Below are 14,115 nucleotides of genomic sequence, written 5' to 3' on the forward strand. Positions count from 1 at the left end.
AGTTACAGACTTTGTAAGACTGATGGTGCCAGCAAGTTTCCAGTTTAGCCTGGTAACATTGATGCTGGAACAAGAACAGCTACCACTCCTGTCTCCTCAACAGTGACTAAGCCACCAGCACACAGGTGTTTGGATGAGCGTACGTACACCTGACCCCACCGCACTTATCTGCCTTTGGACTTGAGGAGGTCACCCTTTGAAAGAGGTTCTATGGGAGAGGGGCCCTTACAGATCTCCTGGATCAACTCCCTCAATTAACAAATAAGGTGACACCAGGACACAAAAACCAGGAATTTCTTTCTTTCTTTCTTTCTTTTTTTTTTTTTTTTTTGAAGATTTTATTTATTTATTTGACAGACAGATCACAAGTAGGCAGAGAGGCAGGCAGAGAGAGAGAGGAAGAAGCAGGTTCCCCACTGAGCAGAAAGGCCGACTCAGGGCTGGATCCCAGGACCCCAGGATCATGACCTGAGGCGAAGGCAGAGGCTTTAACCCACTGAGCCACCCGGGTGCCCCAAGACCAAGAGTTTCTAATGAACTGTTTAAGGTGACACTTGACTTTGTCATTAGATGAGTGTTTAACAGATTATCTGATGACTTTTTATGCCCGTGCTAAAAGACAGAGTCAAGAGTACCACTATTCCTTCCTTTTCCTGCAGGTCCAGGGCACACTTATTGAATCATAACCTACAAAGAAATATTTACGGTGCACTCAACATATCGGTTGAATAAACAGCAATAATTGGTAGGTTCTCAGGGAAATGACGATGTTCTAGACCAATGTAGCCCTTGCCAATTTTAGGGCTTACACTCAAGTGGAACCAGACACATTAAAGCAATAATTATAGTTATGAGGACCTTAACAAAGAATATCTGTTGCACTGTAACAATGCATTGAAAAGCGTTTGACTTGGTCAAGATATCCAGGAAAGACCTCATTAAGAATGTGACACTGGGAGGCGTGTGTGTGATTCTGTTGGTTAAGCCTCCAACTCTTGATTTTTGCTCAGGTCATGATCTCAGAGTCATGAGATCGAGCCCCATGTTGGGCTCTGTGCTCAGCGGGGAGTCTGTTTGAGGTTCTCTCTCTCTCCCTCTCCCTCTGCCCCTCCCCCACTTGCATGCAATCTCTCTCTCTCTCATCGTCTCTAATATAAATATATAAATCTTTAAGAAAGTGATATCGAATGATTTAAGTAACTAGTACTTTGTAGCCTAAGTGGCTGGGCGAAGGAGAGAGTGGCAGGCGCAGCCCACAGCATGTGTGAATGTGCACAAGGGGGAGGAGACGAAGTGACAGGGCTGACTCGCAGAGTGGGAGGGCACCTCGCGTCAGAGTCAGTATGGGGCTCGGCACTACACCCATCAAATTCTGAGTCCCAGGAAGGTGAGATCGTCTTTTGCTTTTTATCTCCAGCATGGTGCTTTGTACACAGCAGATGCTTAACACACATTTCTTGAAGTGCAATGAGAAAAATTACCCGGTGGATAATAGTTAACACCCTTCTTGGCAGCCCTGTTTCCAAAATTTTAGGACTTTTTCTTCCCAGTTACCTCTTTTCTTATGTACTAGTTTACCCTTTAACATGATATAAACAAACCACTGTATTTTTTCTTTTTCCAAAAAAAACATACCTGTTGGACCAGGCTGGACAAATCTGTTCGAAGAACATCATTAATATTATCAATTTGCTGATCCAAAGATGGGAGCTGAAAATTCATAAAACAAAATATAAGGCTAGGTGGATACTGCCAACATTATTTGTCATAAAAAAGGAAGTCATCTTATATCCAAGTCCCAAAGTCTCTATATTATAGGGTATGATTTAAGTTTCTTTTGAACAATAGAATATTGTCTGGGGAGAAAGACATTTAGTTCAGAGTCACCTCTACAGGCATTAAGTTTTAGATATTTGGAGGACTCCTATTGCAGTTAGCAAAAATTAGGGAAAGAAATTTAACACAGATCAAATATGTGTGATCTCACAATTTCAGGTACTGGATATTTTTCAATAAAGCATGAACAACCTCTTTAAAGACATGTTTAAAAACAATAAAACCAAAGGTTATGTTGGTGAGTGGTCTGGAATACATTTCTCCTTGACAGCATTGTACATGGACTTAAAGTGTTCTGTCTCTCACCAAGACAATCATCACGGATCTCCTGACACGATGTACCAAGAAGAACACAGTATCACTCCTGCGATATCCCCAGCAAGTATGCATGACTCAAATCTAATCGTGAGGGCACACTGAATAAACTTAAAGTGAAGGTCCTTCTATAAAATAAATGGCCTATAGTCTTCAAAAATGTCAATGTCAAAAAAGAAGAAAACAGGTGGAGGGGTGCCTTGTTGGCTCAGTCAGTAGAGCATGTGACTCTCAACCTCAGGTCATGAGTTCAAGCTCCCTGTCTGGCATGGTCCCTAAGTATTTCAATAAATAAATAAATAAATAAATAAATTAATTAAAAAACAAACAAACAAAAAAGACAACAGTGGAAGACTGTCCCAGATTGAAGGAACTAAAAAGACATGACAACTAAAGACCATGTATGACCCTGGACTGGCCCTTAGACCGGAGAAAGAAAAACAGCTGTATAGTCAGATTTTTTAGGAAAATTAGGAAAATTGGAATATAAACCATGGACTAGATGGAGTTTGGGTCAGCATTACATGTCCCAATTTTGAGAACCATATAATAAAGTTTGGGTACAGTTAGGAAAGGCACTGAAATATTTAGGGATAAGAGGACACATAATCTGCAACTTACTGACAAGTGATTGAGAAAAACACAAAATGCACAGTATTTTATAAAATGACAGTATACAAATGACAGTATTTTATACAAAAATGACAATATGAGTAGTTGGTAGATACACAGATGGATAAACAGATGATGAAGCAAACGGAGCAAAAGGTTGGCAACTGGTGTGTCTGGGTAAAGGGTGTAGACAAGAGTTCCCTGCACCGTTCTTGCAAATTTTCTGCATGTTTGAAAGGACATCAAAATAAAAAGTCACCCCCAGAAGACTCAATCCTATACAATTTAAATGCAAGGGAAGATCCCAGTCTCTGAAAGACTGTGCACTGGTGACCACAGTGATATGCATAACTCATACGTACACGTGGAGACTGAAGATGAAGAATGTGCATAACGTTGGCCCATGAGATAGAAAGGTGTGAAGAGTACAGTCATATTAAAATACTTTATTAAAAAGAGTGGTGTGTATATACCACTATCTTCATACATTAAAATTCATTAGGAGACCTTATTTTATCTGTATCTCAGGACTTTGTATATTCAAGTTGCTCCAAATTCCTTCTTTTTTCCACCTAATTTTCTCTTTGGAATATAGGGAATTACCTAATATTTAGGCATATGTGGTTAATATACTAGGCATGTCATTTCAAACTATATTTTAATTTTTAAAGGTCTACAAAAACACATCTTGCTTCCTTTTTTCTTTTTAAAGCTGAATTCATTCTGGTAGTTTCCACCAAATGAACTGCAGAGAACACTTAAGAAAGGAGGGGTTTCCCATTTTTCCTTCTGCCTGGCCACAGCTGTGCCAATGTGGTGATCAGAACGCCAACAGAGACCCAGGCCGCCGTTCATCTGACAGGGATCCCAATGGCACTGCCCTGTATCAAGGTCACCTCCTCACCTGACCCAGGTTGGTATTGTCCTCCAGCTGGTCGAGAGACATTCTGATGTTGTTGCAAGTGGTAGCCACTGGCGGGACAGAGCACATGGGGTCACTGAGTGACTGCTCCACGTTCCTTTTCACATCACTGAGGCTGGTGTTAAGTTGTGCAGTTGACCTCTTCAGCTCCTTTAAAGTGTTGTTGACATTCAACAAGGCTTCTCTGGTCTCCTTGATTGCTGTGGGGACACACCTAGTTTCAGAACAGAAGCACCCACCAGGCAGGCAGTGGAAACTCGTTTTCATCTACAAGGAACCTTCAGGGAACTGGAGATGGACTTATAACAGACATTGGGAGGCAACCAGGGGAGGAGCCCTCTAGGGGAATACAGGGACCCTGTTGGCCTCCTTGCCCAGCTACTCCAGCCAGCTCAGCTTTCCCACCTCAGGGCTCTTCGGACAAGAAAAAGGAGTAAGAACAAGCCCAGGAATGCAACGGGGACACTGAGTTGCTGCATTCACTGGCCGCCACTGGAACAGTCATGGTAGGAAAAGATGTCACTCCCTAGCATCGCCCAGTCTTGAAGAGGCCAGCCCTAAAAAGCTAGCATCTTCAACCCTGAGCAGTTTTAACCACATCAAAACTGATCACACCCAGACACATCTCAGCGACGGATATTCAGAGAGCTGGAATTAAACAGAGTAGCAGGTGAAGAGTATGATTTGGGGTTCAGGCGGGTCTAGGTACAGATCCCTTCCTTGCCACTTGCTGGTCACCAGAAACCGATTCCTGAAAGTTCTTTAGTGATTTCCTCATCTGAGCATGGTGAAACCACCACCACATTCATCCTTGCTTGTGGGCATCAGAATGCTCAGACAGATTCCGCGATGTCATCGAGTCCATCTGTTCTATTTGGAGAGACTCCCAGCCCAGGACACATTCTTATACTAGGAGATCCTTGATAATTGTTTGCTATCTTCCCAATTTTTCTGAGGTGTAGAACTATGTATTCATGACCAGGGAGGTTGTGAATTACAACCCTTTTCTACAATGACTTAAAGCCACAGGAGTAAAAAATGTGAAATTTAAATCAGAGGGCACTGCTCTTCTCCTAAGCCAGCAAGCCTTCCAGGCTCACAGAACAGATGGCAGAGCATCAAGCCACACTTGAGTGTTGCAAGCGAAAGTGTGAATGCCCTTAAAAACTGCTTTCCCCAACCTTCCCTGGCAACCACATACAACTTGAGTGAGAAAACCATGTGCACACACACACACATGCGCACACACACTTTAATGCATTGTGTTGTGGGATCTCGCCAGAGGTCTTATCCCAATTCCGCAAACACCTTGTGATAGCATCTTTCGCAAACTGTTTCACCTCTGCGGATCTCGGTTTTCTCATCTGTAAATTAGGAAGCTGGTTGGGTCATCTCTTGGTTCTTAGGAGAGTCTATAATTCTCGGCTGTGTCTTAACAGGTCTGCTCACCCAAGATGGCACCATAACCCAGCTCTGATGATTTACCCTGAGACCTGGGGAGGCTTCTAGGAGTAGACCGTATGGCCATTGGCCCCAAATTTTGTCACCTGGCTTAGATATAAAATCTTCACATCTGCTTCGATCTTTTCTCTTGAATTTTGGTCCAGTCATGTCTTAACAGCATTGGAGATACAGCAGTATTTAAGACTTTGTCAAAGAGCCACTCTGGGAGTCAGTGTTGCATCTCTTGCACTTACCTCCCAGGATTATCAGCAAAGCATGGGCTCATATTAGAGGGTCAATGAACATCTACCATAGCAAAAACAAGAAACAAAGAACAGGGTTGCAACTAAAAACACAGACAGGATGCAAAAGAGTGTGCCAAAATATGCCTCTCATCACACAACACACACCTCACATTTTAATGTGGTTTACCTCTCAGAGTCCTTTCCATTTTAAGAGAAGGTATTTTAAGGCAAGAGACAAACAACAACAACCTAGAATGATGGGTGATAAAATAAACTGATGGCCCAGAATACGTGTGTCCATTTAAGTACAGTCTGCAGACATTCTGGGTTATGTGTACTATTCCATCATGTCCTAAGAAAGACTCAGAGGTAATAAATATACATTTTTTCCAAAGCCTTCAAAGTATTTTATGTCTATAAAATACCTACTGGGTTACAACTCTGGGAGTCATTCCAGACTTAGCAAGATCACATATATTATGTATCTGAAGTCAGTGGAAAAATATTTTAGATTCTGAATTTTAGTTAATTAACATTTTTACCAGCTCATAGCACATTTCCTTTGTAGTTCCTGATCTGCAGCTCAAAAAAGATTAACACAGATGAATTTGCATGTTTCTGCTATCTCCAAAGCCACTAAACATGTAAGGCTGCAAAGAATTTTTAGCAAAAAAAGTTGTCAAAGCATTGATTCTCAGCCTTTTGGCTAAGATCCAGTGCAGTATCTGTTCTTATCAATTTAATATCTGATATGTCCTCTATCTAAGGACAATATATTAAATGGATTTTTGGAGCAGGGGGATGGAATGAGTTTACTCCATCCACTCCACACATCGACCTGGCATTGAAGTACCTCCAGGAATGGTGGTCCCGTCAAGGACAGAAAAAAAAAAAAAAAAAAAAAAAAAGTCAGGTCAGTTTATTAAGCATAGTATAAGACACTTTGGCAACACCAGAGGCTAAACTATAACGTGTTTAGCCTGCTTAAAAAAAAACAATAAAACTTTAACACTAATGCAGGAAGCACTGAGGGAGCAATAAAATCTGTTTTAATGGCCTTTAATTCAAAGGAAACTATAATCCAAACAGTAAAAATGGCCAAAAATAAAGGTACACAACAATCACATTGCATTATTCATATATTTTTGGGCAGAATTTGCCATTACATAATTTTGGAGCTGGAGAACTCCAAAGACCAATTTTCCAAATGCTGAACATCCTTCCATGGCCACACCAGCACCTGAACTCTAGATTTCTAACTCCTCCTCCAAAGTTACTCTCTGCTGTCTTGCCATGCATGGCACCAAAAGCACCCTACATCTTAACACTCTCCAGTGGTGTTGGTACCTAAGTTCCATCTAGTGTGGACCAGGCCCCACAGGCTTTATAGTTAGACCTGCATCTATATCCTAATTCCACCACTCCCCAGCTACCTGGTCTTGGACAAGTTACATGATCTCTGAGCCTTACTGTCTTGAGTTGGTAAAATGGAAGTGACTATACCAATCACACAGAACTCTTATGAGTCTGAATAGGGTTTAGGAAATGTACGTGGCATACCTTCAATACTCCTAGGCCCTCAACACTCTAAATATTACTTTATGGCTGATGATTTCTACAAACACTTGCTGTGGACTTTGTTGGTTGACATCTCAGAAGTCATGTCATCGTCTATTGAGATGCAGCAAAACTGTGTTTAGATAACATGGGTCCCACTTCCCACTTATCCATTTCCCCTGTGTACCACTGGTCCAAAGATGGCTATGGAAACCCGAATGCCCCAAATGGAGGGAAATCTGGTTGAGGAAGAGGAGCAATGTGACTAGTGTCAGCCCTCTTGCAATTATAAGGAGAATGATACAGACATTGTAGAGAATATCTACATCTCTACTGGGTGGGAAAAAAAAAATCTCACCACTAGATCAAGCCTTACCTGAAGCCACCAGTGTCAGTTATATGAGCAAACAATCCACTTAGTTGAAAACCAGATAGAAACAGATTTTCTATATGTGTTGGGGAAATGACACATAATTACTCAAGAGATGTTTCAAAGAGAAGAGAGATGATGGGAGATATTTGATTGTAAAGGTCACAGAGCCAGCCCAAATCAGGAACCCACTGGTAAATGCAAACACACGAAGCTATGATGAGGGGACACAGAGGATAATCATCAAAAGCGATGCCAAAGATGTGGGAAGTGAAGGTTCAGCATTTTACAGGAGTGACAATTCTCCCAGTGAGGGGATGAGCAGCAACCAGGAACCCATCTCCTCGCATTGTCTGTTCCTGGTGGTTGGTTAAGTAATACCTCCTGCTAACCATAGGGTGGGGCAGGGGGCGAAGGGCTCCTCGACAATGTTGTCAAATCTCCAAAGCAGCTAACTTTGGAACTGCCATACCTCCAATATCTTGTCATGTATGATACATTTCCTGTTGTTTAAGCCACTTAAAGGGTCTTTGGTATTGATATCACATCAATGGCACCTCCAAAAGACCTCTAAGAATCATCAGCAAAATTCCCAAAGCAAATAAAAACAACTATAATCTGATTTAAATAGGTAGGTATATACACAGAGCACATTAAGCGTAACTAAAAAAAAAAATCAGATGACTACAACACATTAAAAGATCAGGATGCTTGTAGTCAAAAGGAGTTGCCTAGCGACTGAAGCAGGACTATGAAAGAATGTAATCTGTTTTCTCCTCTATCACCAGCAAAGTTACAGTATTCTACACTTAGAAAATGAAGATAAGGTCTGCGGGCTTTTATTCACTCAAGAAATGATAATTTTCTCTGAGCCAGATACTGTGTTGGGTGTCTCCAAACATAAGCTAGAGGAATTAAGAAATGAACAAATCAGCAGGTCAAGGAAGCATGTGCAGGACAGTGGTCTGAGAGAGAATTATGCCTGCAGAGACCTTTGGTAGAATAAAGGCTGAGATTCATAACTTGGAAAGGAAGGTTTGGGGGTTGGAGGGTTGACATGGGACGTGACTGGAAGCATGGGCAGGGGCCAGGTATGCAAGGAAGGAAGGAAGGGGACATGGGTGTTTACAATCACATCCCTTCCCTGGGCCTCAGTTTCCTTGCACTGGAAGGACATGGCTCATGACCAGGGAAGCAGGTGTCAGGGAGGCATCTAAGCGGCACCCACAGCGGAGCACATGCCTTCAGTTGGAGGGTCAAGGAGAAGAGCAAGGAAAGACTAATCAGTTGGTTAAAATGAATCTTACCAACTCCTGGCCTGTTCTGCATGTCATCCTGTTTTCATGTCTTTGAACTCTAAGGGGGGGTGGTGAATGGCAGGGAGGAATGTCAAAAGGAATGAGCGTAACTTTCCAACTTCAACACATGCCCTTCCTTTGTGGTCTGTCTTCTTGGGAATCCTGGCTCATGGAAGAATTCACAGTGGAAGGATGACAAATGTAAGACACAGATGAACGGTCCTCTCTACCAAACACTTAGCATAGACATCTCCTCCACATTTGGACGGGGCTCACAGTCTTATTTTTTCACTGCAATTGAACATGTAGTTTCTTAAAATCAGTACATCTGCTCCCTTAGATCACAGACTGTGGTATCTTAAGGTATCTCTACAGATTCCTCTTTTCCCAAAGTTGTTCTTTCCAGGAAAAAGGAAAGCATAACCAATAGACCCCCAAAGACCTAAAATTCTCGAGGCTACTCATCTTCTGTAGCAAGAGTCAATAAGCTTTTTCTGTAAGGGGACAGATGGTAAATACTTCAGGGTTTGTGGGCCACAGGGTCCCTGCTGCAAATATTGAGCTCTGCTGTGAGATGCCCCCTCACCGAAGAACACAGCTGCCCTCCAATAACGGTCTTTACAAAAACAGGTGGCAGGCTCCTAGCAAATGCTGCTGTTATTATTTCAAAGGATTTGGAGACCATTAGTACAACCTCTTTTACACAAACTTAAAAACAAAACAAAACCATTGTGATACTGTGTGTCTTTACCTGGCCTGTTGGCATGCCCACATCTGGGGAAAACAAAGGGAGCGTGATCCTGGGAAGCAGGAGACTTCCAGTGGGATCCCACTCTCGCCCATTTCTGGAGTGATGCTTACCTTCCGCCATGGCCTTGATATCATCAAGCACGGGCGTGACTTTGGGTCTTAGCTGTTCGTGAATCCCACCTCCTAGCAATGGCTTAATATCTAAATGCAAGGAAGCAGAAAGGGCTGTGAGAGTAGGCTCCAAGGAAGTCCTCATCTCTTAACCCATGTTTTCCTTCCTCTGCAGGATGCCCCCCTTGGAAAGTCATGTGGGGTCTCTCTTGCCCTGAAAACACCCTTTTCATCCTCGACCCCGTTTAGCTGTTGATTCTTGGGGGAGATTTCTCCACGCTGTTCAAAGTTTCCACACCAGCAGTCAGTCCCCCAAGAAAAAAGCAATCAACACAGGCTGGGTTTTTAATCCTACAGGTGGCCTCTGATGATTTTGCAGGGAGATGAGCCCATACAGAGACAGCGAGAGTGGCGCCCCCCAGCGCCTTCCCCAGGAGTCACACCCAGCATCTCAGGGTGGAGGGCATGAGCTCCTTGCTGTGTCCCAGAGCCTCTGGGCTTGTCTCCAGCTACTCTGTGCATCCATTCACAGGATTTGTCCTGTGGTTTCAGGAAAGCCTAAGACAGGTGAGTTTGGGGTCTGTGTTTCCACATAGATTGATAGTAATGGTTCTTTGCTTTATGCCATTTCAGAATACAAGAGTATTCACAGGAACGCTCAGTTCTTGGGTAGTGGGAAACCTTAGAAACTCAGGGTTTATAAAGTCGAGCCGTGTGTCTCTGATCTCTTCAGTGAGGCCAGGGCTTCCCAACAATGACATTTATGGATGTTTCGAGCTGGATAATTGTTCATGGTGGGGGCTGTCCTATGTGTTGTAGGGTGTTTGGAAGCCTCGCTGGCATCTATCCAAACAGGCAGGCAGCACTGCCCCCACCCTCACCTGTTGGGACAACCACAATATCTCCAGGTGTTGCCAGATGTTGCTTGGAAGGCAAAACAGCCCCTGGGGGAGAACCACTGAGGGAGGCTGTGTGGAACCTCCTCGGGGGCCTGCAGGGACAGCACTGACCGACCCCAATTTCCGAAGCTCATTGGCTTCTCTGGGGAGCCCAGCTCCATCCGTGACCCTGAATCTGACAGAGACCCATTTCCCTCATCACCTGGGGAAGGCAGAACAAGCACAGGGCCACAGGAAAGCAAAGGCATTCTTACCATAAAGGTTGGATTTTACTCATTGGGTAACAAACTGCAAATTGTCCATAACTCTAGGGAATTGTTCTACTTTGCCCCAGCTTTGATGCAGAAGTTGTAGAAATGGCATATTGATCACTTAGCCCATGTTTGATGGGAGATGGCCAGAGTCTCTTTTAGCCAAAACCAACCAACCAACCAATAAACCAACAAACCGACAAATGAAGTTGGGGCAACTTTAAGTTTTACTCACTATCTAGATCCGAGAATGCCTTTTTCTTTGTGGTTGCATACTGGCTCAGCACATAGTTGATTTGCTTAAAAAAAAAAAAAAAAAAAAAAAGCATGAAACTCTTCTAAAGTCCAAAGCCACAATAAAGAGATCTAACAAAAACCATCTTGAATCAGAACATTTTAAAAAGAAAGCAGGTTCCTAGAGATATTTGTATTTTCTGATACCCAGACTTCTTAATACTCCAAAACTTCTTGGCTTGGGAAATAGGATTTCTAATTTCTCCTGATTCTGTGCATTGGTCCTGTGGAGAGTCGGGGCGGGGCCGGCGGGGCTGGGAACAAACAGGCCCCTCCCCTGACATGGCCTCTCATCTTTTCCCACCCAAGTACTAACCAGGCCCAACCCTGCTTAGCTTCTGAAATCAGAGGAGATGAGGCACATTCAGGGTGGTCTGGCCGCAGGCTGTGTCCTCTCATCTTCTAAGTGGCCAGCCTGAGTGTCTTCACACCATGCTCTCAGTAGCAAGAGAGCAAGAATGAGTACTGTGAGGTCTCTTGAAGCGTGAGGTCAGAGCTAGCTCAAGGTCACACCCACTGCATTCTTCTTATCAAAGCAAATCACAGGCATGGACCAGATTCAAGGGGTTGGAAAGAGATTTCATCTCTTCAAGCAAGGGACTAAAAAGAACTCGAGGCCATTTGTAATCTACTGCATTAAGACCAACCATTTTACTCAGTGGTCACTACTGAGCTGGCCTCCGAAGATGCTGCTTACCCTCCAGTCTTCTGGGCCCTAGCGGACCTGCTTCCCCACACCCTCCACGACACTGGGTGTTACCGTTGGCTGAATAACCATTGCCAATCCCCTCAGTGAAAATGTACATTAGTATTTAAATTTTCATTTTTCCAACTACTTGAGTAAGGTTAAATAGTTATTATGTTTGGGCCAATTATATGTCCTCATTAAATTTATTCACATTCTGCCCATTTTTTATACATTTATTAGACCTCTTCATTTATTTTGAGCTAGATAAGTTTCTCCCAAAGTTATGACAATTTACAATTCTTCCAAGATTCTGAAAGCAATCCCAAAGTTCACCAGCCATGACTGCTATATATTTAATGTTGCCACCTTTTTAGGAAAAAAGTTTTACTTTGAAATGTTTAGAATGGTGGCTAAAAAAATAGGAAAATTTATTCACAAATGGGGAAAAAGAAACATTTCCCTCTTATAAAGCTATGAATAAAATTAGCTTCTCTAACCTCAATATTAAAAAAAAAAAAATGCTTGCAGTTTTTGCTCTTTTAGTTCCAAACCCGCTTTTAAAAACTGGTACAATACCTAATATGTTAGCATTGTTTAGAATATAACAAACCTAGAAGAGTACATCTCTGTGTGGAAAAGCCCATGGATTCTGGTGAAATCTGATTAGGGAATTGAACAAGAAGGCATTTTTCTCCTCATACTGGTACCTATGAGCTCAGCATCAATTATTTGGGCTGGTTTCTACTTAGCTATTTTAAAAAACAATATTTTCTACAGGCAAGACATCACATGCTTCTGGGATACAGAAAAATGTGCCATCCAGCCATACTGCTCCCCTTCTCCCAAAAACAACTTCTGTGTTTTTTGTATGCGTGTATGTGGGCACGAGTGTGTGTAGCCCCTTCCCAAGGATTTCTACGCATCTATGCAAATAGGAGCAAATGGGTGTTTATAAAGCAGGAAACTCTTGAAACTCTTGTCTCATGACAAGAGTAACTTCATGTAAACCACGCATAGTTAACTATATTGCCAAGAAGAAAGGACAATGGCACCTAAAGATTTTTCTTTAAAAAAAAAATCACAAGACCCATAAAGTAGTTGAGCAGTTATGTAATAAATACTATAATTTTGTTATACCTTAAAATAAAGTAATAAAATAATGACACCTGTTCTGAAATGACATGTTTGTCATTTTCTAAAATTTTTTAAAATGTCATTTTAAACATCACTCACTGGGCCTTTATTGCTTCATCTACAAAATTAAAATGTAGCACCTGTCTGCACTGATTTACTGGGCTTCTAGAAGTCCAAATGAGATGCCAGATATATACAGGGACTCAGAAAGTCCCCAAACACCAGGTGTCATTGTGTTTTTTACCGCTGGCGTTCCATTCAGGAAGGTTCTCAAGTCTTTCAAGTTGCTGTCTGCCAACTTCCGAGTCTTTTCAATCTGGGTCCTCAGGTGGTGGTTCGCCACAAAGCCATAGATGATACCCACACTGCCAGAAATGGAAAAGAGAAGGAAGGACATTTATTACATGACGTGTGGTCTTCTGGCCAGGCACAGAGGAGCTCTGCAGATACAAGGGGAGCTGTGTCCTGCGTGGGACCCCCCAGGACGGCCGGACCTTCCCCCACACCTGGCCTCCTCCCACGGCTGCAGCCTTTCTGCCAAGATCCCATAACCCAACATGTGGACCATAGCATGGGACTCAGCCCTCTCACAGGAGACACACATTCATTTAATATATATCGTTCTGTTGAATATGAATCTTACAAATGGAACAATGTTCCCACTAAATGGGTGGAGGGAACAAAAGGAGCAAGGCTCATAAGGCTGTGTGTGCAACAGGGCGTCATTCCTGCACACTTGGGAATGTGGGTGCACACCGTCTTGCTCAGTATGCACACAAACACAGCCTGTGTGCATACCTCTGCTCCCTTCAAAGAAGACTATCAGGAAAAATACCAATATGATGAGGATGGTTTGGGCTTCCTAACATTTTTTGCTCCCTCTAATTGTCCTTATTACTTTTTTTATCGTCCAGGTGAGTTACTTCAGTGTTAAACTGACAAATGAGACGCTGCAAACAGTAGCACACACACTGTATCGATCTATTTTGTATAATGTACAAAATCAAGAAACCAATGGTGCTAAAAGTCAGTGTTGTACTTGAGGAGGAGTGGCTAATGACATCATCGGTGTGCTCACATTATTCAAATTGATGCCTACGTACTTATGATATGGAAACTCTTCTCTACATAAAATATATTTCAATAAAGATTTTCAAAAACACCGTGAAAGGCATCTTGTATGACAAGTTATTCTACGTGAAAAATAAAAACACAGTTTCCAAACCATCTAAAATGTCTGCATTTGATTATTTTAAGGGCTCTCTTACTGTTAACTAGTTACTAAATTAATTTGACCAGTTGGTTTGTTTTTGTGTCAAAGCCTTCCAACGTTAAAATGTTACGTTGAAAATTGCTAAATACCGGGGCGCCTGGGTGGCTCAGTGGGTTA

General features: G+C 42.5%; 1 protein-coding gene and 1 non-coding gene across 23 annotated transcripts in view; one reads left to right on the forward strand and one right to left on the reverse strand.

Moving 5' to 3' along the window:
• The window catches only part of PROM1 (prominin 1), a 136,422-nt gene that overhangs the window by 32,836 nt on the left and 89,471 nt on the right, over positions 1-14,115 (reverse strand). For all 22 annotated transcript variants that reach the window (XM_032333902.1, XM_032333913.1, XM_032333905.1 and 19 more), the window contains 5 exons: positions 12,970-13,090; positions 10,845-10,908; positions 9,460-9,549; positions 3,668-3,885; positions 1,636-1,710 (listed from right to left, as the gene is read on the reverse strand). In XM_032333902.1, coding sequence (XP_032189793.1) covers positions 1,636-1,710; positions 3,668-3,885; positions 9,460-9,549; positions 10,845-10,908; positions 12,970-13,090 — 568 coding nt within the window. The remainder of the gene's footprint in view (positions 1-1,635; positions 1,711-3,667; positions 3,886-9,459; positions 9,550-10,844; positions 10,909-12,969; positions 13,091-14,115) is intronic.
• Positions 6,060-6,248, forward strand: LOC116585472. The gene has a single exon (XR_004283656.1). It is a non-coding gene; the product is annotated as a U2 spliceosomal RNA (small nuclear RNA).

The sequence above is a fragment of the Mustela erminea genome, chromosome 2 (genome assembly GCF_009829155.1).
Source record: "Mustela erminea isolate mMusErm1 chromosome 2, mMusErm1.Pri, whole genome shotgun sequence".
NCBI classification, from domain to species: Eukaryota; Metazoa; Chordata; class Mammalia; order Carnivora; family Mustelidae; genus Mustela; species Mustela erminea.